Consider the following 27,579-nt stretch of genomic DNA (forward strand, 5'->3'; position numbering starts at 1 on the left):
CACATTTTCAAAGCCCTTGCCTTTGGGACTTAAAACAAAATAATAAATATCCAGAATGCTGTGTTAGCTAATTCTCTCAGTGACCAGAAATCACACACATTACATTCTTCCAAGACCTTGCAAAAATCTGTGTGCAGACCCTCCCTCCACTGTACTCATTCCCACATTCTGGAAGTTTTTCAGTCACCTTAAAACAGACTTTGTCTCTTATGTGCTTTGTATCCATTGTGCACCTAACACTTAGCTCCCTCAGCACCTGTGTGTGGCACAGCCTTTGTCAGGCAGGAGATATGGCTGGATGATCTGAGAATCCTCCTACTATTAAAGACTGAATCATTTTGTGTGTTGTGGTGTATGAAGCTGTCACTCCATGTTTTTCTGCAAGATGTTGCAATTCAGAGGACAAATTTGTTACCAGTGTGTCTTGGATCCGTTGTCAGCAAATCTCTCCTCTTTTTCTCTCTCTTATCTCTAGGTAGGAGGAATGAGTGTCTACAGCCATGACTGTACATGATTCTCCCTTTCTGTTCTGTAGCAACTCGTTCAGGCCAAATTGGGTGCAAAAGGAACATTCTCTTTTTGGGTTAGAATCACTGGAACAACTGAATGTCTGAAAAGTTTTAAATGAGAACATGAAGCAAAGTTCAGTCCCTGTCACCTTTTAATGTCTGGTGAATAAAGAGATGATGGAAAATATTTTGACCCCAGTAGCAGTCAGTGTCACTGTGTGCTGTCACTCATCACTGGAACTTATATAGAAGACATAAATGAACTCTAGCCACCTGTGAAGTACAAAGAATGTTCTACCAACAAGCTGATGGATGTCATCTCTGCTCCAGTAGAACCAAATTTCGTTTTCTGTAAACCTCTTGTTTTCTATATAAGTATGTGAACTGAATGTTGGAGAACCATGTACCAGGACCAGAGGTATTAATTAGAATTGTTACTGTACAGAACTACAGAAACCCCACCTTCACACCTCTTTTATTTTTGCAAATCTAAAATATGTGCTCAAGGGTAGTAGCTTTGAAAGAATTCAGCTCTTGGAAAAACATTCATTTAGCAATAATAATAAAGATATTGTTGCTTTGTGGACAAAAATAAATTGTATTCCTTACAACAAATGCAGTTGGAAGCAGTTGTTATGGTAACTACTGCAGTATCTTTATTAGTATTTCTACTGTACTCTTTGGGAGGGGTAAAAATCTCTTACTCAACTGCATGTGGCAGCTAGAATGGGGAACTGGGACACTTCCCATTGCCCAGTAGAATGATGTGGATTCTGGTAATGTGTTTTAAGTTAATCTCCTCCTTCCCTAGGGGCTGGAGAGAATCTTATGACTCGGGATGCCAAGAATTGGCAAATTTTGGTTCAGTTCCATTTCAGATATACATAATGGCAATCCTAGAAAAACTACTGATTTCTTTTGCATTTCATTCTTTCACACAAAATCAGGGCAGTACTTCACAAGAGAATGTGGTGCTAAAATGACAAGCAGTGCATGGGTAACAGTGTAGTTAGTGTAGTAATAGTGTACCAGATAGCCAGAGGTCTTATTCGAACTAGTTCCTCAATGTTACTTGTGCCTTTTTTAACTATAAGGATAAGAAGAAACAGTCCCAGTTGACAGATGCCCTGTATAACTTGCCCTGACTATACATAGGTAAAGTAAATAGGCATCAAAATGTCAGGGATTGAAGTCTAGAAGATGTAACAGTTATGATATTGCATTGTGATTAAATGTGATTAAATTACCCATGTACCAAAGCATCAATGCTTTGGTAATAAGGACAACATAAATCTGAAATAAACAGTCTGGTTCTCGATAAGATGTTATAGCCGTGAATGCGGTTATGCTTCCTCATTTTTAAGTGTGAGCCTTACCCGTTGTTTGTAAGAGTGATGTTTTGGAGATACCTGTCTATGTTTGGCAGTATTCTATAGTACAGGAGGAGGGGAAGATGGAAGACTGTCCTCAAAGAATAGGCAGCTGTTGTGAAAAGGCTTTCATCTTTTCTGGGAAACTGCTTCTACTGACATATGATTTCCTTGTGGTTTAGCTTGATTTAGTTCTGGCTGGAACGGCAATTCAGCACCTGGCAACTGGATTAAGGGTAGGAGGTTGTTCTGTTGTCAGTGATGTGCAAAGGACAGCAAGGGCTGCCTGTAAGTGCAGACACACTGCACACAGATAGACATAGGATCAGAACAATATTTCCAAATCCCTCAGTACTGTACCCAGAAGGCCTGGCTGAAAGTACGTAGATGTTTTCACATGCCAGGGGTACTCACAGTGACGCGTCAGTTTGAAATTCTGTGCGTTTGTGCCGAGGCAGAACATAGGTGTGTTACAAATTATGTGAGCTTCAAAAGCAAGGTTTCAGCAGTCAGGCAAGTGATGCTTCTGTGTAGTTTTTTGGTGTGTGACAATATCCGAGTATGTAAGGATCATGAGAAATGTCTAAATGGCTGGCTACATTGGATTTGCCTTGTAGCATTTTGATGTTAAGCTGCAGGAGATGGATAACACGGGAACAGCACAGCTAGGCATGCTTTGTATCTCCATTTTAGTTACCATAATGTTAATAGTATATTCACTAAACCCGTAGGTAACATCACAGCCTCTTTCTAGATTACTGTAGAATTATTTATAGATAAATTTTTCAGACTTTATAGGAGGGTCTATGGTTTCTTTCACCATAGCTCTGTGCCAATACCTTAGACAGTGCCTTTCTCTGGTAAGGGATGTTACACCCCTCACTTCCAATGTAGCATATAAGCTTTGTTTGTCAGGACAGTTCAGGGACTGTGTGCTAGTCGTCTGTCCTCATTGCTGTCAGAATGGCCTTCAGATTTCACAGCCAAAAAGCAAGCTGCTGCAATGGAGGCTCTTTTTCAAATGAGGTGTAATTCTGCGCTTGGAAGCCCCTGTCCTTCTCTCTCCTGGCCTTAAAGGATAAGGGAAGGGTGCTCCCATTGGATGAAAAAATGTGATAGCACAGCAGGAGGCTTGTATGTACAGCTTGTTCGTTAGCGTCACCAGATAAATGCAGTCTGTTCTTTTCATGATTGATGAGTGTAACTAAGCAAATAGAGGGCAGTCAGTAAATGCTTTGTTTAATTTGTTTTAGTATCATTTTGGTTACTTGCTACTCCAGGGGCAGCTCCCAGCAACTCATTTTTATAGTCAGAAGAGCACAAGGACTTCTGTTACAGGGTAGAGTTCACCTTCTTATCATTCTTGCCAGTTGCAATGTAGCAAGAAATACTATGTTTAAGGTCTTGATAAAGGATGTAGAAAGCTGAGCTATGCATTTTATGCATCTTCTTTCTCTTCCATTATTGTATTTTTTTCTTCCTTTTTGTCTGTTTTGGCAGTACAGTGCAGTGTGTTCTTTTTTTTTCTGTTGGACATTTTTCATGTAATTTTTTTTTTTCCACCACGGATTTGAAATCTTAAATGGATTTGAGAAAAAGTGTTTAGTGCCTGAGGAACACTGTAAATGAATCCTGAACTTAGAACAAACATGGATTCAAAGCTGTCTAAATATTCCTATCAAGAGAAGGAAAAGTGAGGAAAAAAATAACACAGCACATTCAACTTAATTCTACAGGAAATTTTCTAAGGATTGCACTTGGGGGTATTTTGCTGGCAGTAACTGAAGAAAACTTACTAGATAGATATAGTCATTGATAATATCCAAAAGAACTAAGTAGCTGGTAAGGTTATTACTCGTCTTACAACTGTATTGGGAGAACAACATTTGGGATGTACTTTGAATGAAAATCGCGAATGCATTGTTTTAAAAGCCTTGATATTAACTGATTGTACACCCATAATCTACACAAGAGCAAAGGGTAGCAGATGGCAGCAAGTACCTTAGGGTAAATAAAGAAGGACTGTAATAAACTAAAGAACTGTATAAGGATGGATGCAAGTAGTTATGAAAACTTCATTTTCTATATTCTAAATCTGCCTATATAATAAAACTGTGGCTGCCTTGAAAATAAAGACCTCATTAAGTAAGTAAAGAAAAGCAGCTGTAAATATGCATATAAAGTTAACATATATGTTGAGATTTTTATTTTCAAATTGAATGATTTGGGTAATTTTAGATTAAGTTGTGTTTACTTGGATTTGTGATCTTAGTTGTGATACTATTATAAATAAATTTATTTTTCTCCCCAAATCTTCGCCCTTACTTCTTAAGTGATTTGGGTTCCTAGAACTTGTTTTCCTTTTTTCATCCTCCTGCCAATTTTGCAATGCTTTTTTAATTCCTTATTTCTGTTTATTCCTCAAGACTCCTACGGTGAGTATTTTAGTAACAGTTAACTGGGGTTAGTCACATCAGTCTTGGTAACCAGATCTCTCTATGTGCTGCTCCCAGGGAAGTGTGATACTGCTGCTTATGGAGTGTCGGGAGGTCCTCTCCAGGCACCTGAGGAGAACCAGGTAAAAACTGTTGCCTGTTCAAATGTGTGCTTAATGAGTAATTTAAGAATACTTTGCAGCAATGTTTGTATTACCTCTTTGGATAGTCCTTCAAGTCCATTCAACCTTCCAGTTGTGAAATGGTTATTTGCCTGCAATCTTGTGTTTGCTTGTTTGGCTTCAAGGTTTGACTTGGACTACTGCTTTTCTCTATTTTTTGTTTCAGTTTGCTTGTTTACTTTTACAGTTGTCGAGTTTATTTTACACTATTTTTGTGGGGGTTATTACTCTTACAATAGAGCACCTGGGGAAGTGGGGAAGGTGCTGTATAAACCTGTGAAGAATACCACTGTTCTTTTCATAGGCAACTGCTGGCATATTATTCCAGAGGGATTTCTGCTCATTTTTTAAAAGCAAAGGTAATACCAGTGCTATTTCAGGGTTGAACACTGGACACTTGTAATGTGCAATGGGAGAAAAGAGATAGGGACAGCATCTGTTTTATGATGGATTGTAGTTGTAGCATCAGGTGTTCAGCCTTTGACTGGAGGTAGGAGGAAAGGAAGGAAAATGCACAAGTTGCAGAGGTTCAACAGCTATATGAATATCAGCACATGCCTGATAAAACATAACATAAAACATAACATAAAAAATAAAACATACAAACATAAACTAGACTTAGCAAGTATAATCTGGCTGATCAACTTTTTCTTCATCTTCTTTTTCATATTTTTTGCACCTCCATTCCAACTGGGTAACTGCCCCTCTCCTAGAGCAAATGTTAAAACATCAATATTTACCATTGTGCTTTGCTCTTTCAGCTTCAAGCTCCAAGGAATATTTGTGATAGCAGAGAAAAAATAATCTTGTTTGTTCTCTGACTTCCAAGTCTTATAGTCTCTTTCTCCATAGAAGAGAAAACTCTAGATCACTTCAAAGATGCATCCATCATGTTAATACCACTTCATACAAAGATGATAAAACATTGACTCTGACACCATAGTCTCTCTTTTGCCATATGCTGTAAGATACTCAAACTTTTCTGTTAGATCAAAGAACTAAAGAGAGAGCTGGTAACATAAACTAATTTGGGAGTGATACGCAAAATTTTTAGCAAATTAACACTCATTAAACCCAGTTTCTTGAAGGTTTTGGAAGGCAGAAATGAGCTCTGGACTGCAAACAAACCCCCTTGTTATCCCATGGTAACATTTCCCCTAATGAAAAGGAGAAAAGCTATGGCAATGAGAGTAGGGAACCCTTTCCATCAGCTTTGTTGAATACTAAATAGACAAAACAGTAATACTTAATAGATCAAAACAGTAGGATGGCCTGCTTGCCTAGGCACAATATACACAGATTGGAAAAAGGGAGAATGTGAAGTCAAAGTAATTTGATATAATTTGGACTTTACTTTTTTAGAATAGGGAAGTAAGAGTGATGAGAAAAGATAAATGCTGGGAATTTGAAATGATTTACTGATACTGTTTTTGTAGTATGTTTTTTTTTTTTTTTCCTTCCCTGTGTGATCTCTATAGCAAAGCATATGAATACAGTATCATGTAGAGGAAAGTAAAAATTCAGGTGATTCATTTTGCTTGCATGATGATTATCTTTCTTTCTTGATCTCTTAATTAAAACAAGCTGGTTCCAAGTGGCTGCTGAATCTGACTAGGTATGTTCAGCATAAATACTTCTACCACAAGATCTTCTTTGGCAAGTTGCTGCCCATAGGAAATCTTGTATTTGCAATGCTTGATTAATACTTTTCAGCTATTTAGAAAGGCACTTTCAGCATCCAGTTTGGGTGGTAAGATAACATATGTTTACAGTGCATGTGTGAGTTCTGAGCGCTACTTAAACGAATGAATGCATGAACAGGCTATTTGTGAGGTTGTGTATCAGTTGTACTTGTGGAGTGTTTTGGGGATCCAGACTGATTCCTCATAGCATGAAATTAATGCTATTCTTCAAAGTCAATGTGTGTATGCTGACTTAGACTAGGTGAGAACTGATGTCCGTTAGTAGCAGGCATTGGCACGCAAGTTTGCACATTATTCCAGTATTTTCATGGAAGCATTTGGCTCTGGATTTGGCTCTGGAGTAAGAACTGCACACACTGATCTTCAGACTCGGGGAAGCAGCAGGAGCTTTCAACTGTGGTTTGTCACTGGTTATTCAAGATGATTAGGAGACGTATTTGGAACTATTTTTAGTATCTCCTCTTAGTGAGCATTTCCATAGAATTCAGAGTTTAAGTGATAAAGTCTTACATTTCACTCTACAGCTAAACAGTGTCTAGGAGAATATAGGAAATGATACATTAATGGTAAATAGCAAAAATATGATACACAGAGAACCGTTAATAATGCTGACGATACAAATATAATTTTTGGTGGATTGTTTTGAATTGAAATGAGCACTATTTTGTCAATGTCATTTGACATTGCAAAACATTCACAGCTGGTATGAGAATCACTGTCATATATGAAAACAGACGATCTATCTGTTTTCAGAAAACAAACAGGTCTTCTTGAGGTTAATTGTTAGCATGGCAGCTCTGGAGGAAGCATTGAAGATACGGGAAAATAAGACACTGAGACTTTGACTGTAACAATGAGAGAAGTTTAGGGAAGTTTTAGGGAACTACATTAGACAAAATTACAGGCTGAGGCTTACTGTATTGTTTGTGTGTGCTGACAAGAGTTTTCATGCTCCTGCCTGGCTGAGAGGTGGCAAACCTGCAGCCATTGTGCTTGATTTTGTGCTTGTGGTTTGGGGACCGGATTTACTCAACTGTAGACTTAACCAAGTTATTGTCTTTAGCCAAGCATTTTTATGTCCCAAAAGGCTGAGGCATGAAGAGCCCTTTGAATTTAGATGAACAATCAGACTTACCTTTTGTGGATAAATGAGGGAACAAGAGATTGCTGGATAGCTATGGACTTGGGTTATAGGGCACCCAGGCTTAACTGTCAGAAGAAGTGGTGGTAAGAAAGTTTCAGTATTTTAAAAACTTTGTGTACTACTACTTACAGAAAGTCAGTACCTCCAACATGAATACAGCCGACCAAGGATGTCAGTAGAGTTTAAAGGATGGATTTAATCTCCTATTTCTGTCTTCAGATCTGACCAAAGTCAACACCTTCTAAGCAGTGGGTTTGTTTCCTTAGAATCACTCTTTCTTTTAAAAGCCAAAAACATCCACTTACATCTGTCTTTTTGTAAGTACTAGGTATATGTTGTTTTCATATTGTAAGAGGGGAAATATATATATTTAACTGGAAAGTTCTGTCCTATCAGATATGTGCTTCAAATAGATGTATTTAATTGGAAGTAATATGCTATGATGAAAAATGTACTTCTGTGAGGTTATGAGAAGTTTACAGGTGCTCTATCAACAAAGATCCCCTTCTGAGACTATGCATAATGAGACTGAACTCTGGTGAAGTAGTTACTTCCAACTGACACTGCAAAGCTAACTTTAATCAATAAACAAAAAATACATTGCTTTGCTGTTTCAGAATGTAGCTATCAATGACATTGCCAAGCCTCATGTTCTATGCTTTTAAGTATGTTCATGATAAAAGTGGGGTGCATAGGAAGAGAATTCAAGAAACACTCCAGCAAATCAGTAGAGAATACAGTTATTCAAAAACCTTAATGATCACCTCCTGAGCTATTGTATTAGCACAACTATTTTGTATTCCATTTTTAAAAAGTTATTCTGACTTGAGTCTGTGTAAAATATTTGATGGTTATTTGAACAATAGATTAAATGTGAGAAGCTACATTCTGCTTTTTGGTCTGTGTTAAAAACAGAAGCAGCATTGAAGGTATTCTGGGTAGCACAGTGATAAAACTATGTTCGAAGCCTTTCAGTTCAGTGTCTTGTTGACAGGCCTTTAAGACTGTGGTTGGATGAAGTGCACTTTAATGTGATCTTCTTTCTGCCAGTGAACAGTCTGTTTGGGTCAGTATGCCTGTGCATATACACACACATTATATCTATATATAGATATAGATAAAATATACCTTTGTGTGTGTATGTGTATAAATTAAAGTTATAAGCAAAAATGTGGTGCATTCTCTGGATGTGTAACCTTGAAATCTGAATGAATCCCTTGCTCTGTATCTCCAGCTGAGTATCCAGTGCTACTCAGTAGAGTAGCAACAGCTACTTTATTTCCACTTTTGCAACTGCCTCTTGGTCAATGTATATAAAAGACTCAGTCATGGCTGTTGACTGATTAACTTCTTTTTAGTAAAGACGATGAGGGCAGTACAACTAAGACCTGATGTTGGTGGACTAAATGCCTCAGTTTAAATTTCAGGTGTTACAAAAAGATGAAACCAAAATACTTATCTCCCTCATAGCAAAAGAGGACAATATTCTACAAAAGAGAAGCCCAGAGAAGCACAGGAAGGACCAGGCAGGTGAGGAGACTCCAAGAGGACTCCTGAGTCCTCTTGTTCAAGTTGTAGCCGGGAATGAACAGGTGTGGTCTTGGTACTCCAGGCTCTTGAATACTTCTATCCTTGTGAAAATATATAAACAAATAAATGAATGAAGCTGTAGAACCTGGATCTCTTCTGAAGACTGTACAGCCTAGTTCCAGAGGGACCTAGGGAATCTCTGACACAGACTAGACCCTATTATCTTCTCTCCACAGACATCCAGGTGTTCTACTGCACATGTGTGCTCTTGTGGGCACCACAGCTCCCTTCCTCTGTGTTGCTGTTGTCTTGCCCCATGTGCAGCTGTTGTGAGAAGACACACAGTGGAATTTCTTTAGCCTTTAGAAACCACAGTAGGGGATACCCTTGTGAACAGTGATGAATTATAGCTGAGGAGATAGAGGAAAATAAATGCATATTGTCCATAAATATTTTAAGAAGTACAGTAGGAGGATTGCTTAGGGTTCCTTGAAATTTTCTTTATCTGTTATTTGTCAGTATATCCTTAGCAGATAGTAGATAGGTTACAGGTAACTGAAAAGAAAAAGTCATCAAAATATATTGGGAGCAGTTCTGTGGCAGCTGGAGGAAGAGGGGGCTGACTTGGTTGATCTTTCTGGTATTTTGGTATCTGACCATACATAAGTGAAGAGGAATAAATCACCACTGCTTTCCAAATGGTTTGGGGAATATTCTTTTTTTTTTTTTTTTTTTTCCCCTTAAGTGCTAGCTTTCCATCTTTGAAACTATTTTTTTTCGTATAAACTATTGCAAAGGCAGATCTGGGAATGTTTTTATTCTTTGAGGCAACTGATGACTGAATAATGCTTTAAAACATTCTGAAAAGTGAAGATAGGTTGTTCTTTTTCACTCACTACAGTGATTATTTGTCCTTTTCAGTGTGAGGCATCGCTGCTCTATGTATGTAATTTCTGTGTAGCTAAAAAGAAAGTGACAATGAGGCAGTTCATAACATAGTGCCATATGTAGCAAGAGATGGTTGTGTCCTTCAGTTATGCTCATTCAACTGTTTTGTTTGTTTGTTTGTTTGTTTGTTTTGTTTTGTTTTGTTTTTCTCTTCCAAGAGAAGAGGCATGCAGAAGAAAATGTGTTTTGAGACCATATGGCTGCATCTCCATGCCCTGAAGCCTTGGTGTCTTTACTGAAAGGAGGCTTATCATGATACTCTGTACGAGTTCTGTGTTTTTTCTGTCTCATCGTGCAGTTTCCTCCTTATTCATCTGGTCTTCAGGAGATTCTTACTTGCCTGTGAAAAAGAACTCAAGTTGGTCAGTGGCTAAACTTGGGAATGATTATAGAGGTTAAGCATGCTGTGTACTGAGCCTTCTCCCATTGGGATGCTTAACATGTTCCAGCATGCAGGAGGATTGGCTCGCATGTATAGCAAAATGCCTCCTTGTGGGAAACCTCCTGTTTTCTCCACAGCATGAAGTTTTGCCCAGCTGTGGTACCTTGACACTCATTACTGACATTCTTTAAGTGTTCTAATTTTAGTGTGAGTCTGTAGCCAAACAGGCCTGAGGGACCTCTGAAGGCAGTCAGAGTGCAGGTGTAAAGTTGGTCTTTATTGGCTGTAGCTGCTTCTGTTGTTGGCTGTGCATTTTCTTTGAGAAGCTAGTAAGCTAGTATAACTACATATAGCAGAAGGTTGCACACATATAATTAACATGCCACATGACATTAACCAGTCATTAAGAACAATACTGTCAGCTGGTCCTGAATGTGAAGCCAGTCTGCAATAGATGATTTGACACACAACTGGCTCCAAAGGAGTTTATGACTGTTTCTTAAACTAACAAACAGATGTAAAAGTCCAAACGAATAATAAAAGAGGTGGAATTTACGTGCAAGTAAAGCAGCTCGAAATAAAGAGGACAGTAATCCTAGTGTTCTGATTTCTCTCATCAGACTGTTTCTTCCTTTCTGCATCCCAATCTTAGCTGACATGAAGTGATATGGCATTGTATTCAAACCTCCTTAAAGGTAGGGAGTGAAGGCAGAGTGAGTTCTTACTTTTTGCTGCTACCTTTGGCTGAAGCCATTTTATCTAAGTCTGTGGTAACCAGGGAACAGTGCAGTGAAAAAAAAAAAAAAAAAAGAAAAGTTGTAAGAACTAGAAACAACCAGAATGAAGGTGCACTCATTGAACCAAACCCAACATGGCAGGATTTCTTGTCTGTTCTCCTATCAGAAGAGGGGAAAACTACTTGGAAATCTTGGTGTTGACATAGATTGAGCAAAAAGGCAAATACTTTTGTCCAGAGAATGTTAAAAATATGAAAATAGGGAGTGATAAGGGATGAAATGTAATAGTTGATTTTAAGAAGCTAACCTACTGCTGCTTTCTTTTTACCTGTGGTGGAAGGAGTGCCAGGAAGTAGGTTGTGCTCCATGCTTTATTCTGCTTGCCTTGGCAGGATTTGGCATAGACACAGCCCACATCTGTGGGGTGTGTGGTAGCCAGTTCCTGAGGGAACTGGAACTTGGGGTGGATCAGCCCAACAGCTGCTGCTGGGAAAGCTGCCTGAGCAGTACTGGTGTTGGCACAGCTCTCTGAAGCAGTCTGCTGGTGTCTAAGGTCTTCATCTCAAGATACCAGCAGTAATGTTGTTGCTGCTTGTCTGTCAGAGGTGGCAGGAGTAGCAGGCATTCTCCCGTGCAGAACAGCATTATACAACTTTTTCAGACCACCACAAAGCCTTTTTTACCATCAGTGCTAGCCAAATGAGTCTGAAGCACTGGCTGCTCAGCTGTAATTTGCACATACAGAATTAGGAACACTAGTATCTGGTACCAGGCTGTATGTGATACGCATTGGTTTTTTTGATCCTTACATTTTGAGAAAACATAAACAGGGGAGTAAGTGAGCATTATTAACAGCACAGCTCTATGGTGATTGTCTGTATTTTGAAACTGGCATTCTTTTCCTGTGTGATAAACCTCCAAGATGGCTGTACCTCCATGGAAGTACACGCCCCAGCTGGAATTTTTCATAGCCCTGACTCTGTTCTCATTTCTAGTGCAGGCAGGTCAGTGCCAAAGTTCAGAAGCTATAGAACTGAATGACCTTACTTCCAGTTGGTTGCAGAGCCAGCATACATTTCTGTGTTCACCTTTCAGATTATGGAAAACGAAAATTACTAACTCCCTCTTTGTGAGTGCTTTCTATCTTGTTTATATGTTCATGCTCCTGACTGGGGAAGGGGGTGGGGAGGACATAGCAAGACAATGCTGGACTGTAGACCTGTTGCTTAACTTTTAATTTGCTGTTTGATTTGTCACTCAGTTTGTAAAGGAGAACATGCCGATAGTGTGTAAGCCAGTACTTGGCTTCTCTAGGGAAGCCGTGAACCAAAGTCATGGAACTTGTGCAGCTTGTATTGTTAATACCCAAGGAACTGGCATCAGCTCTGGATTGCTGGGCATGATGCATGCAGAACTGCATAGCACTGCCCCCCCTTTCCTCCCATGTGCTTTGGCTGCGGAAGGGCTTTTAACAAGTCTGGGGAAGATTGGTACTTGGCAGACACTTGGAAAGATCAGGCCTGGGTTAATGAGAACAGTGAAACTACTACTTAATTTCTAAGCTGATTTCCCTGGAGACAGCTAGACAGTAATAGTGTTTGGACTTTTTTATTCAATAAAAGTTTGAGTTATAAATATTCTCCATTTGTTTTCTATTTACAGTTGTAAAATATTTTAGGATAGCCTACCCATCACCTATCATTCAACACCTCTATAAATGCCATGAAAACATAATTGTAAAATAAAAATGTCTATTTTCAGCCCACAAACCCAATTTCCACACACTCACAAAATAAAATCAAAGGGACAGAAAGGAGGGGAGAGAAGGAACTGGGAAGGAGAGGGAGATAGGAAATACAGTACAGCAGGCAACAATGCAGTATTTGCTACACAGTAGCAAGAGAAATGGGTAAAAAAATTTAGTCTGCTATGATGACAAGCTTTTCAAGACATTTGTTATAGACCAGCGCTGTCCAGTGCATTTCTGTAGGACAAGTTGAAATCCAAATTCATTTTCATTGTTTTCCTGCAATTCCAGGCAACGCTTGGATTTTCGGTTCTGGATTGGACCTCCCTTTAAAGATGGAGAGAAAAAATAAATGTTTAGATTGTGATGGCATAGCATTGCTACCATATAATAATATAGAGAACGTTCCAGTGTCCATCTATTGAAGTTCACCATTACTGTGAAAAAGTACTGTTAGAGACATGATAGGCACTAGGTTGGATTTGTAGTGAAGGTTCCTTCTGTCACAGGCTGGTTTAATCCTTAATGCAGTTTAGAATAGTTTCAATTGCTTGGTTAGCATTTCAGCAAGTGGGGTGTCTAGAATCAAGCTGCGTTTCTGGCTGTGCTCTTTAACATAGGCCATAGCTTTCCTCGTTGTTTCACTTACGTAGCTTAGAGGCTATGCTGCACCTCTGAAACACGGGAAAAAGAAATACAAAACAGAATGAATACCTTGGCCAGGGATGTCCCATATATAGGATAAAATGCAAAAAATAATTTATTCCTTGAATTCTGAAACGAACATTCTGTAATCTGACGTTGTTAATCCTCAATATATACGCTTCATTCAGCCATCAGCTTAATACTGCCGTGCTGAAGGCCCTTCTGTATCTTCACTGCAGCAAATCCTAAATCATTGAGGTTATCACACGATTAACTATAGACCTAAAGAACAATTAAATAATCAGATAGATGACTAAATTACATTTTTTCCTTTTAATTCTGGCTTTTTATTGAGAGTTTAATCCTCTCTCCTATGTAAGAATGATAACTTGTACACATTGTCTGGGAACCTTCTTCCAAGGTACACAGCATAGAATAATTTACACAGTAGTCTGAAAGGCTGTCTGTCTCTAGAGGATGTTGGATGTCCATAATAGAGAATTACTGGCTTAATCTGCACATCAGAGAATGGAGTCTAAGTCAGCACAACCACATTAGTACAGCCGGAGTATAGAAAGAGCAACCACACATTTAAATTGCGTATTTGTACAATGGGGAGTAATAGTTGCTATCAAAAAAAAAAAAATCCTCCCAAAACCACGATAGCTTACCAGTTTGTTTCAGGTCCGTGTTACAGAAAGTCAGAAGTGTGACAGATGGCTATCATAATCACAAGGATATTTGCATAAATCTCACAGAAGTGCTGAGTTTGCTCTTCAGAGAAGGCTGTTTTTCAGGCAAGGGTACCTCATTCCATTCAGCACAGCCTCTGCTTCATTCAGCCAGGTGACAAGGGGGAGTCTCTCCTCTCCTCCTGTCACCCAGTCATACTTAGTAAGTACTTTTTTTGAGAAGTGACATCTAGAAACATTTTGGGATTTGACTAGCTAATGAAACACTGAATTAGGTTTGAAAACTGTAAGGTTTAAATATCTCTTTGGATAGGAGACTGTTTCCAGAATAATCCACAGAATTCAAAACATGAGGCTCACATAAATTCTCCTTGGTAGGCCTACTAGATATGATTTTCACCAATTACTTTACTAGACAGCCAGGCATACACTAGGCATTTTAATATACCTCTCCAACAAAATGCTGAGTGAACTGTATTTTTCCACTGCTGTATAAGTATTATTGATATCCATATTAATAATGGTACTTAAATGTGGGTGTATGGTGACAGCATAAACTCTAAGCTATCTATAAGAACTGTAACTGTCTGACACACAGAAAATTCATTTGAAGTAGCTATGACAGGAAATTAGTCAAAGCTTTATTATATGCTATTTGTTCACTTATCCTCCCCCCCAAGTTACTGTGGCCTGCTAAAGCTCACTGAAGTTGGTGAGAGTTTTTTTTAAACAAAATCAGTGAGCTTTGAATGAGGGCCTATGAATACAAAACTCAACATAATGAATATTTTCTATTTGACAAAAATAAACTTTTTCAGATCAACTTCTTGATCTTCCAACTGGTGCTGGAGTTGCTCGTGTTTCTGTCATTGAACTTAATTAGTTCTGTATCTGTCTCGAGCATTTGCATGTATCAGTTAGGCATTTTTTTCAGTGTTGGTGTCTAGGACATCTTCAGTTTAGATCTTGAACAGAAAAAGCAAGAGGAAAAAGGTTGGCCCAGAAAACCAACCAGCTATGCGAGAGTGTAGTTCAGGCCCTTCTTTGCCCAATTTTTGCATCTGAGATATGAATGTAGGTGTGGTACTTCTAGGCCTTGCCTGTCCTTTCTAACTCATTTGCATTAAGTGAAGGATCAGAATTCATTCTCTCCATTTTATGGAAAGCATGACAGCTAAAATGCAAGTGTTCCTTGGTAGACCTCTTCTTGCTTCTCCTGTCTGCCCAAATGCTGTGAAATGAACTCTGTGGTGTCCATCCTGAGAATTTTATGCTTATGACAAGAGATTACTAGATGCTCAGGTCTGGCCTGTGGAGTTATTTGTCTCTTCAGCAGCTGGACTGGGGCATCTGCTTAGTTTGTTGGCTGCATTTTGTGAATCCTGTTCTGTGGTACCTATTTCTTTTCTCACCAAGGACTGTTTGTGGGACTTGGTCACCTAATTACTGCTCTGCTACCTAGAGCAAACTGTAGCACAGTCTTAAATAATGCCTTGCTGAGTTGAAATGTCTTTCAGTCCTTCTAGCTAAATCCTACTTGTTTCAATGGTCAAGGGTTTCTGTTACTTGAACAGGCCCAAATGGCTTCCACACCTGTTGAGGCTTTCAGGAGATAGGAAGAATGCTCACAGTGGAGACAGATGTTTTTTCCTCTGTTCTAAATCATGGAGAGCACACCTTGCTATTACAGTGAATGCATACATGTGAAGAACTAGTGGCAGCTACAGAGTATAAACCACTCCCAAGGACACCCCTTCCTTTTCCTGATTCAGCTTCTTTTTAACAGAAACAAGTGACTTAGAACAGAAAAAAGGCAGAGAAAGCTCTTTTTGATAAACTGTAAAGCACTCTGTAGTGCCTACTGAAAATCACTCTGCTGAGTACATTGAAGGCTTCTGCATGGAACACAAAAGAGACACCAACGTTAAGTAGTGGAGACAGCAGAGATGCTTTTAGGAAGATGATTATTATTTTCTTTTTTTACGAAAGAGAAACATAAAAGCTACAGTCCCGTTAGAAGTGGAACAACTCAGCTTAGGAGAGATGTGAGGTCTGTGCAAGAACCACGGCTTAATCCCACAGAGAGGGTGCAGTCTACACAGCTTTGGTTCCTTTCAGTAAGCATATAAATGAAATAATTGCTCTGAAGTACAGGGAGAAGGGTTTGTATAGCACATACAAACGTTAGATTATTTAATTTTCTTGTGTTCATTTTTTCCTTCATATGCTTAATGCAAGTCTGTTGTAGTGGTATTATTTTAGTATTTCTAGGGTGATGACAGTGCACTCACTATATGTTGCAAGGCCTGAATTAGCTGTATAATTCATTAAAGCACAAGAATGGAATAACTCCACTTCAAAGCAAGTAACATGCGATACTCACTGAAAGCTAATACTACATTTTGCAGCTCTGGCTTAGCCTCCAAATTACAGCATCACTGAATAGTTTCTGCAGTCTGTCAGCATCATGTGCATTTAGAATCCTAGAACCATATATAGATAAAGGTGTTCTTTAATTCTTTATTTATAGCTATTTTAGTAAAATGCATGTAAAACTTGACAGTCGTATTTACTGCTCAGCAAAACAGTCTATTGTAATACTACACTTCAGGCTAACTGAATGTGAAAGGTGAATTGTCTGCCTGTCTGGTTCCCTCTTACCATCCTAGTTAAGACTTCTATTTTCCAATTTAAAGGCAAAAATTTGGTAGCCTAGGGTAATGTATTTTACAATGATTCATAGCATATGATTCTATAGGCTGAAACAAATTACAGAGGAATTCTTCCCAGTTGAACAGAATTAGGATTAGCATCATTGATGATGAGGGACAGCACAAAAGCAGTAGAAGTTTCAAGTGAATAAATAAATTCAGGTCAACTATTTTATAAAAACATACTGAGTGTGACAGCATTACTAAGTCTGACTGAAAATTTGATGGGTGTTGTGGTGCGGGTTGAAACAATTTGAGAAGTACAAATGCTCTTAACTCCTGGTACCATTAGACTTTATAAAAATGATTTAGTGGTTTATAAGCGTACTTGTATATGCTATTTCAAGTCATCCATCTTTTTATGGGCAATAGCTATTAGAATATGTGGTAACTCAGGCTCACAGAACAGTGGCACACAGTAATACTTCTGACTTCCTTTCAAATTATTGTACTTTCTGCAGGTCTGCCATACCTAAGTGATTTCCTTTTAAGTCTTTCACTGAAGCAGAATTTAGCCAATACTACAGCATCTAACAATGACTTGTGATGTACTTGCAAACTCTAACATTGTGCAGTACAAGGATGTTTGGTAGGCAGTCTCATGTGTACTACTATGCAACTACTAACATGCTTTTAGAAAGAGCATCATGTTGCAAGTATATGCTTTTATATTCTTGGTTACAACTGGAGTGATAACAACCTGTACAAAGTAATTATTCTTTATTGAACTGTACTGTGGGTTTTGTTTTGGTTTCTTGTGTGGTCATGGATGCAGCATTCCCAAACCTTCCCCTTCCCATACTTGTTCTGCAGAACAGCAGGGTGGGACAAGTCTCTCTGGAGTGTTGGTCCTTGCAGAACCAAGCTTAGTTGAAAGCTTTCATAAAGTTTCACTAACAGGCTTGCTATCCAGAGGGCTACAAATGGGACAGAACATCAGTACAGCTTGCTTTGCAAATACTAGTTATGTTAAATGCAGTTTCTTTACTGGAAACATCTGTACAGTGTACATGTACCATCTAACTGGGAACTCCTGCCCCATCATACTATTGCTACTGCAGAATTGGTGCTATGTACCATGTCACAGTCCTTAAACTTCCTTCAAAAGCAGAGAAACCCTTCTCTGACTTTATAACACCAACAACAAAAAAAAAGGTTGCATTAGGAAATTTCTGTAACATATCCCTTGTCAAAAAGTACTGATAGCTCACACTAGTTATTTGGCCTAAAAGCTCCCCTTATGCTTATTTATTGTTCATACTACACAACAGGCTCCTTTAATCAGGTGACGTTTTTACTGATCAGTGTAAAATTGTTCTGATTTCTGGCTGTATTTAATAGTTTACCATTCTATTAACTAAATTGCTTCAGTAAGAATTCTCCACCGTCAGGACCAAATAATTTTCTGTTTCTCTGAAGTCAGTTTGCCAAAGCTGTGTTTTGATGTATGAACAGCAAAACGCATGGCAGAAAAGGCCAGAGATCCTGTGTCATGGTTTGAATATTTTTAAAGGAAGGATTTGAATGTGGATATGTGGCATCATTAAAGTGGAATAAGTAATTCACAGCAGCTAATTGACTTTGTCAATTCAGTCAATGTTTGTACTTGGCACAGCTGCCAGCTGCCAGACGTGACCTATGCTGCTCAGGTTGTTAAAGTAGGTGTGATGGGTTCTGTAAGCCGCAAGTTGCTGTATTGGGTTTCAAATTTTCAGGAAAAAAAAAATTGACAGGGAAAACAGGGAAGTGAGGGAAAACAGGGAAGTGACGGTGTTGCTTTAAACTGAAACAGGGTTCTATAGCCTAGAAATACTCTTGGGCATGCAACTTATACAGGATTTCGTTACCTGTAGAAATGAGGGGTATTAAATGAATGCTGCAGGTTGTCAGCAGTCCTGAAAATGAACTGATAGCTCTTTTTACCAATTTACTATAAGGTTATACCCATTTCTTTTTTGTTCATCACATTAAAGCTCATAGTATTGTACTTAAAAAAAAAAAAAAAATCTCTGCTCTTACCAGCTTGCCTAACCATGTCTATTTCTGAAAAAAAAGTGTTAGAAAGTTAATAAGGGATGTGTGTGTCCATGTACATGCATAGGTATTTACAAGGTATATTCAGTCTTGGATCATATATTCCATACAGATAATTGTATTCATTAGTCTCTAGTTCTCTACTTGTACCTTAATCAGCTTCCTCAGATATTTACATGTTCATTCTACCTTTGAGGTGGAAACTGTGATCTTTACTACTACTTTGATACATTTGAATCAAAGAATGATTCAGTGATGAGGTGTATATAAAATAGACCTTCACAACACATCATCTTATCATTTGCTTCCCCGGAACATTGGGGTAAATTTTCAGTGACTGTGTGCCAAATACAATCCCCTCAAAAAAAACTGCTGGATCTTTAGAAGTCATTCATCTTTTTTATGGTCACTTCAGTATGGATCATGCTGAAGTAAGAAAGAGAATGTCATAGGAGAATGTCAGTAATTGATTCCATGCAGCACTTGATTTTGCCAATCTATTGCCAATCTAATGGAAATACTGGATGATGATAGTGAGCTTATAAATTCTTATTTACAGTTACATATAGAGTATAAGTGTATATATAATGCTAATATAAAGGTAAAGCTTAATTCCTTCTGAATCTAAAGCAGTATGACAAAGTTTTCAATTCTTTGGCAGCAGGTGCTCTGTAAGTAAAGCAAATGCTCTAATAAGATGCTATACTGTTTCTTGTTCAGGTCTTTCAAAATTAATTTTAACTATTTAAATTAAAATATTCCTTAGCAAAGAATACTGTTAGCTGTTGCTCTTCTTCAAAGAGACTTGGTTTCATTTACATTTGCCATGACTACTGTGAAAATAAGGTGTGCTTAACTGCTATTATGTGTATGAAATACTGTATACAGAAATGTTACATATTACAAAGGTATTGTCTGTCAGCTATTTATGTCACTATTTACAATTAGGCAAATGAGAATCTTTACCAGGTACTGTTTTTAAATGTGAATTTATTTTTTCAGTCCTAATCAAAATTATTGTTGCATATAATCTCATAAATTTAGGTGGAGTTGTAACAGGGATTGTCCAAGCAATTTTTAAATGAAAAATATTTTTTTCCTCCTCCTCCAGCACTCAGGCTTTGTGTACCACTCTCCTCATACTCAGGCAGCCATCCAAGCACTGATCTTAGATCTCCTTATTGGTACCCAAGGAGTAAATACTGTGAAGTATCCTCTGACAATGGAATTAGATGCATCATTCAACAGGTACAACAATTTAATCGATTTACATCACATTTTGTCACATTTTACTACTGAGACTTCTAGCTGTTCAGGACCTGGGAGTGATGGTGGACAGTCGGCTGAATATGAGCCAGCAGTGTGCTCAGGTGGCCAAGAAGGCCAATGGCATCCTGGCTTGTATTAGGAACAGTGTGACCAGCAGGGCTAGGGAGGTGATTGTCCCCCTGTACTCGGCTCTGGTGAGGCCGCACCTCGAGTACTGTGTTCAGTTTTGGGCCCCTCGCTACAAGAAGGACATCGAGGTGCTTGAGCGGGTGCAGAGAAGGGCGACGAAGCTGGTGAGGGGCCTGGAGAAAAAGTCCTACGAGGAGCGGCTGAGGGAGCTGGGCTTGTTCAGCCTGGAGAAGAGGAGGCTCAGGGGCGACCTTATCGCTCTTTTTAGGTACCTCAAGGGAGGCTGTAGCGAGGTGGGGGTTGGCCTGTTCTCCCACGTGCCTGGTGACAGGACGAGGGGGAATGGGTTTAAGTTGAGCCAGGGGAGTTTTAGGCTAGATGTTAGGAAGAACTTCTTCACTGAAAGGGTTGTGAGGCACTGGAACAGGCTGCCCAGGGAAGTGGTGGAGTCACCATCCCTGGAAGTCTTCAAAAGACGTTTAGATGTAGAGCTTAGGGATATGGTTTAGTGGAGGGCTGTTAGCGTTAGGTTGGAGGTTGGACTCGATGACCTTGAGGTCTCTTCCAACCTAGAAAATTCTGTGATTCTGTGATAAATGCTAAATTTTCATACTGCTGTAATAAATCTTTACTACTGCAGTTGTAACACATCAAATGATGCAGCTTTATCTGCACATCCAAACTGGTTTTTAGTAACCAATGGACTGTGCAATCATTTATTGTTTTTGTTTAATCTAGATAGGCTACATGAACATAAAACACTCTAGATCAGCTATTTAAACGTGTATTAAATCTACAGGATGTGGAAATGCACAATCCTGTTAATTAAAGTATTTAAATAAGAGCAATTAAATCTGGCAGTAGGAAATGTCTTACAGTGTCTTACAGAGAATGTAATTGGAATGGAAAACAAATTACAGAATAACAGCATAAAAATCAGAAACAGAATGTATGGATTTAAGCCTGTCAGTAATATTTTGCATGCATATATCTAGCTTCATCACACCAGATTACAAAGATCCATTGTTAATAAAAAGATTAAGAAAATAATAACTCACAGATAAATACATCCACACCTTGACTGAAATGCAAAGAAGCTCTTTAGGATATGATAACTCAAAATGCATTTCACTACAGAAAATGGTGATAAAACTAAGAAAATTGAAGCAGGTGTTGGAGTAGAATATATTATACAGACTGAAAAGACCATTAGGGATTTTTCAGAAAGTAAAAATGAATCCTTTTTGTATCAGTAGTAGAGGGAAAATGTTTCTGACATTCCAGGAAAAACATTGGCAGAAACAGATAATATAGGTTATCATTGATTAATCAATATGTTCCCGTTTAAAAAATAAAAATGAGGAATTTAAAATGAGAATCTTTCATCCATATCTAAGCCTGACAATTACAGCTAGATGTAGAATTTGTAGATGAAAATGTTGTCTGAAAATATTGGCAGTAAATCCAGACGATGATGTACTTGCATTGATGATCTTCTGATAGCTAGGATTACCTAATAAGAGTGGAGAAAAGGAAAAGCTAGCTTTACGCTATGCAGTTGATAATGATGAGCATCACTTTTCTGAATTCAGCTGCTGTCCTGTGTAACAAGTTAAAATTAATTTAGCAATAAATTGGATACCTTTTGAGAACTAACAGTCATAAAAGTCGAACTCTGTAAGTTCCAGGAATGCATGATGGTGAGATAGATGATTCACAAATTGACAGCTACTGACTGGTAAGGAATTAAAAATATACTAAAATGAAATAAAAATAGGATTCTGTATGTAAACAAAAAATAGTGGGATCTGACTTATGTGATGGAAGTATGAATATCTGTGGGAAACTGGTAAATGAATGCTTTTCTAAGGGAAACTGATTGCTAGAGTTAGTAATATGCAACAACTGCTGTGATTTCTCTAGGTACAGGAAATCTATTGAATTAATTGTTGGTGTTCAGTTACTGACAAGATTTTTTTTTTAATGGGCTGGGTTACTTTTAAGCATACTGATGAAAGAACGTTTTATAGGCATGCTGAGCTGATCATTTGGACAAAATACATCTTGGCCTTCACAAAGGGAGTGCATTAGGGGTCAGGAAGTGACTCCTCATGGTGTTACAGTGAACTGATGACTCTGAATAGTTTGTGAAACAGCAAGCATTTACCACTGTTGAAGGCAGTCTACTAGACAAGGTAATTAATCTAGTTACTTATTTTTACAGTATGCAATATGGCAAATTGCATATTCCTAGGTCTTACCTTTTTGATTGGTTTTGAAGAATTCATCACTTGTGTACGTGTTGCTTTCTAAGGTTCTTTCTCCATCGCTAATCTGTGGAAAGCGTTTGTTAACATCCCTTTCCTCCCCATTTTTGAGTATGCATGAGATGCAGTATGAGAAATGCTAATGAAAATCCTTTCACAGCATGCAACTGAAGGTCATGTGTAAGAGCCTGGTTCCTTCTCTTTTTCTCCTTATGAATGAAAATATTGTTCTAACGTAGCATACCAAAAATGAATTTCCAGATGAAAAGTGCACATTATTACTGCCAACCTTAGCAGAGGGAGATATCTAGTTACTCATATTCAACCTAATGAGAAACTCCTTTCAACACTATTAGAAACCCCAAGATTTTTATCTTTTTCCTAAGAGAAGATAATTATCCTTGGACATTTTAACAGATTGCCAGTGTTTTAGGGTTTTTAAACTAGAACAAATATGCATTCCTATTGCTTTATGAGATGTAATTCTTAATAAAATGTAACTCTTCTAGAAAACAAAAATACTGAACGATGTTTTATTTTCTTGGGGGGTGGAAGAGGTGTGTTTTTACTAACCAAGGTTTTGTAATCTGAATGCTCAATATGAGGGCTTACTAACCTATTTTTACCCAGGAACAGAATGATTTGCATTGTCATTATATGCTTACAATTAAACCAATGGCTAGAAACCAAGAAATAAATTGAGTGCCAACTGATGAAAAATAAGAAATAAACTTTCACTAGTATTTCCATTGATGCACGTATTCTAACAAGGAAGTTTAGGTTGGGCTCTTTGGAACTCTGGTCACAATACCTGGGTATTGAAAATAACTTTTTTCTTAGTGCCCACAGAAAGCTGTAAGGTGATAAGAACTGATATTGGGAAAGGAATTTCCTTGCAGCTGCAGTGCAGATCTTGCACAGTATACTCAGACAATAATGAAAATAAACTATTTTGTGTGTTGTATTAGGTATTGTCACTGTCAGATTCACGGTACCAGACTTGGTGGCCTGATCATCTCACAAAGTAACAAGCAATATATTCTTGTCACATACATCGTCATTTCATCCTAATTTAATTGCCTTCCAAGTGAAAATTCTTCTAAAATATTTTCTATATTTTCATCTTTAATTGGATTGTAGGATGTTATTTGGTAACCAAATATTGTTTATGTACATAGTTCTCTTGCTTCTTTTGGAATTAAAGATGCAACTTCTACTCATTTGATCAGGGCAGAGTTGGGGTTCTTTTGTTCTGTCAGGTTTTTTTTCTTCCTAACTGAGAAATTTGAAAAATAGATGTATGCTAAAGGTAAAAAACTTCATCCATCTATCTGAAAGCTGACAAAAGCAGAACCCAAGAAGTGATTGGCTCAGTAAAACAAAGGAAGAACCAAGATCAGTGCTCAGATCTCCTGAAATCCAGCCACTTCATATGGTAAGTGTTAGTTATCCGTTAAATTATAGAAAGCATAATGGGTCTGACCATTCTTTTGTATGTCTGTTATGTACCTTGTTGGCAGCAGCTGTCTTTGGCAATTTTTAGAGAAATCCTATCTGCACATCAGAAATTTTGGAATATCGGGTAGAACTAGAACAAGTAATTTATCTGTAAATAAAGGTGGTGTTGAAAACTTAATATGCTAAGATATGCAAATATGGTATATATTTTCAAGGAAAAACGTGGTATGCATTAACTTCCTTTTAAATTAATTCAGCAAAAGTGTCTTTAGAGTTCAAATGCAGTCCTCAGGAGAGTAAATACTGCATAATACGATATACTGAAAAAGGCTTGAAATGCACCCGCTAAAAGCTCCTTTTACTGCTGTAGTCACACAAAAACTAGCTGGCAAGTTCTGCACCTGATTTGCAATGAGTAAAACTTGCTAATGGAAAATTACTCCAAATAGAAGACTAAACTTATGCAAGAAAACATTTGGGTTGCCATTAACTACATCAATAACTGCAAGCAAATTTAACACCATTTTTCAAATGCAATACTATATAGTAATACATGTATAGAGGGTTTTTTTTTCTGTATGTGAATTATTTGCTTATACATTTCTGTATTTTAAGTTGAAGTCAAGTACTCAAAATAGAGAATTCTTTCAGATTTTTATGTTTCCAAATCCATTCTGCATAAATGGGACTAAAAGAGTTTGTAGGCTTATAACAAGACATAGTTCAAGCAGTCTAAAAACCAAATATTTTAATATACTTGTTTTTAAAAGGAAGTATTTAGTATGAAAATAATATTGGTTAAGTTGCACATGAATTTGAGCTAAAGCAAAAAGAACATAAAAACATTTAATACCATTTTCTCATGTCTAAACAGCGCAACAGTAGAGGTACCTTGTCCTTCAGCTGTAACACCTTGTACAGATGGTAACGCTTTCATGTTACCCAGTTTAAGTATTAAGTAAAGTATTACATGGAGGTGAGCTAGGGTAATATTTGAAGACAGGCAAAGAGCAGCTAAGAGTAGAAAAAAAGTGCAGTTGTACTGGTCCCATAAACTAACACAGCACTGGACATATGGAAGTGCTCTTCTGCGGCTGAGGTTTAAATTTGAGCACTTGAAAACAGTGGTTTTTTTAAAATCAGACAGCCTCAATAAAAATACAGGGTTTAACATAGTTTGTTGGCTCAATTGACTGAATAATTAGGTTCTGTTTTTCTTTGTTTCTCCTGCAGTATCAAAATCTGTTTTATTTTTTTTTTTTAAATAGGATCACAGTCACTTTTTGTTCTGATCTGCCAGGCAGATAGCACTGTGTAATTGTATAGCTGTATGGCAATACAACATGTCTTATACTGCAAATACAAACTGAGCGTATTTGCATCCTTTGAGGTTCAGAATAAATTCAAATTCTTGATAAATTAATGATGCTGTTTTTCTATCCCATGGTTCTCATAATGGAAAAAATGGAAGAAGTTCATAGGGATAATTGTTCCCTTAGACACAGCTCCTACTGAAGTTAACTTGCTGTACACAGATGTCCTTGGCTAATGTATGGATTGGGAGTGGACATTACAAAGAAACTGTCTGTTGTTTAATGGTGCTAACCCCTGGTTCTGAACTATGTGCACTCAGCAAGGGGCATATGAAAGTGGTACAGAGAATCTCTACTGGGTTCCCAAGCCTCCAGTTTAATCCTGCCACACCATCTGTATTCTGCATTGTTTGGGATATGGCTGTGGGTAATGGTTCTAGCTAGCAATAGTATCGCACATCTTTAAATTTTGTGACATAAAGGGATGTGAGAATAATTCAGAACGGCTACCTGGCAAAAGCCAAAAATCTGTGGGATGAACATAATGTAAACATGTTCAGTAATTTTCAGATACATTCTTTCTTTATACAGCTACAGAGAGTATCTATTTAAGCTATATAATATCTATTATCTTTTTATTATCTATTTAAATATGATACAAATGACCATGCTTTATCTGTGGAACGTTATAACAATTGAGTAAATTCATTTGCTCCCTTCTGTCTCCAACTTACCTTCCAAAGCAATTCCTACTATGATATGTGGGAAATGACACATACAGTAACCACAGTTGTCAGCAACAAATTTCATTTACAGCTTCTCAAGACAGCATAAACTACTGCCTCTGAACACTTCCAAATGGGAAGAATCCTCCATCACTGACTAGCATTACACTTCTCCATAACACATAAAAGCAGTGTTAACATCCCAGGCAGGTGCAACTCCTAGGCTAGTGGATACAGATACAAGACAGTGCTGAGCAAGTGCTGTGCACAGGTTCTCCCTCTGATGAGGTCTAAGGTGAGTGCTCTTCCATATAGATACATTCTCTGCTTACGTTTTTGTGGCAACCATACTGGAAGCTAAATTAAATTAACAGAGCCTGATGTACTGAAAAAAAATCACCATGGAACAGCCTTAAAATGATTCACCTCTTAGGTTTTTCCTTCTGCATCATGTCCTTTCTCATAGTTTTTTTTTGCAGAACCCTTACCTGATACGTATCTCACAACAGCAACTAGTAATGACAGCATAGCTAACCTGGTCAAAAGCATAAGAAACAGTCATATCCCTATCCAACTAGATATGAACATGCAATTCATTAAGACACTACAAGACAGAGAGTAACTGTGGAAAAACTTATTCCTTGCGCCTTTGTTGTGCTGTCAGAGGGGCCCTAGTGTGCCATAAGCATACTTTCTAAATCGCCTACGTATAGAACTGCTGTCGGCCAGGTGATGTATATAGAGATAAATTTCACTCAAAGGGCAGCAATTATGTCACAACTACCTTTCTATCAGCAGTAAACCTGAAAAATAAGACTGGAAACTAAGGATCTTCTTAAAAATGACTGACTGACTGCAGCATTTAAAATATACTCACTCTTACCACACAAAACAAAGTTAAGAGTATCAGATAGGCACTTCAGAAGAGCATGGTTTTGGCCATATGCTGCATTGAAAGATGTCCCAAGGAGGTTAAAGTCCAGGGACAGCAATCTCCATCACCTACCTCTCAGAGCACCTTGTCTGTCACAAAACAGATTATGTTAAGACAATCAGTGCAGCAGCGCCAAGGGTAGCAGATTTACTGCGTGTGTGGACAGCAACTGTCATAGGCAAGTGCTGCAGACATGATATTTCCCGCAAACATTCAGTTACAGCAGGGAGCAGACTGCTGCTGCCAGCACACTGCATGTGCACCTGCACCTTGCCATAAAGATCTCACAGGCTACGAGCAGGATTAATTGTTTAGTGCCAGTATTATATCACATGAAGGCCTTCAAAGTATGTCTTACCCCAGAACAACTGCAGTAACTATGGTAAGTAAATCTAAAAATTATCATGGGGAATAAGTTCTAAATTACAGGCACAGAGTGGCAACTGTTATTTTTTGCTTTCCTAATGGCTCTCGATGCCAGAGCAGGTTTCTTCATACCATGTATAAATTAATGTTTTAGTAGAATTCTCACCACTTTGCTACCATGTATTTCTTGTCCTAATCCTTTCTTCTTTGTGTCATTTCTTGTGATCACTTACCTTTTTGCTAAAATATCTAGTTTTGTTCTGATTAAATGAAAAAGAGACATAGTGAACTAGGTGAATTGTCAAACACCTCTAAGACTTTACAGCATTAACGCATTCCCAAAATAAGC

At 38.0% G+C, this 27,579-nt stretch overlaps 1 protein-coding gene and 1 long non-coding RNA gene across 8 annotated transcripts in view; one reads left to right on the plus strand and one right to left on the minus strand.

Moving 5' to 3' along the window:
• GALNT18 (polypeptide N-acetylgalactosaminyltransferase 18) overlaps positions 1–27,579 on the minus strand; it is a 345,491-nt gene that overhangs the window by 23,472 nt on the left and 294,440 nt on the right. Inside the window, exons 12-13 of one of the 7 annotated variants that reach the window (XM_082760494.1) lie at positions 22,429–22,501; positions 20,711–21,680 (exon numbers count right to left, since the gene is read on the minus strand). In XM_082760494.1, the coding sequence (XP_082616620.1) occupies positions 21,550–21,680; positions 22,429–22,501 (204 nt within the window). In that variant the 3' untranslated portion in view covers positions 20,711–21,549. Of the gene's footprint in view, positions 1–12,426; positions 13,015–20,710; positions 21,681–22,428; positions 22,502–27,579 lie in introns of those variants that run through there. The other 6 variants (XM_082760490.1, XM_082760489.1, XM_082760491.1 and 3 more) reach the window with 6 other exon arrangements.
• On the plus strand, positions 16,549–26,059 carry LOC309878221. Its single transcript, XR_014317511.1, has 3 exons — positions 16,549–20,017; positions 22,198–22,362; positions 23,773–26,059. It is a non-coding gene; the product is annotated as an uncharacterized lncRNA (long non-coding RNA).

The sequence above is a fragment of the Aythya marila genome, assembly GCF_965140915.1.
Source record: "Aythya marila genome assembly, chromosome: 5".
Lineage (NCBI taxonomy): Eukaryota > Metazoa > Chordata > Aves > Anseriformes > Anatidae > Aythya > Aythya marila.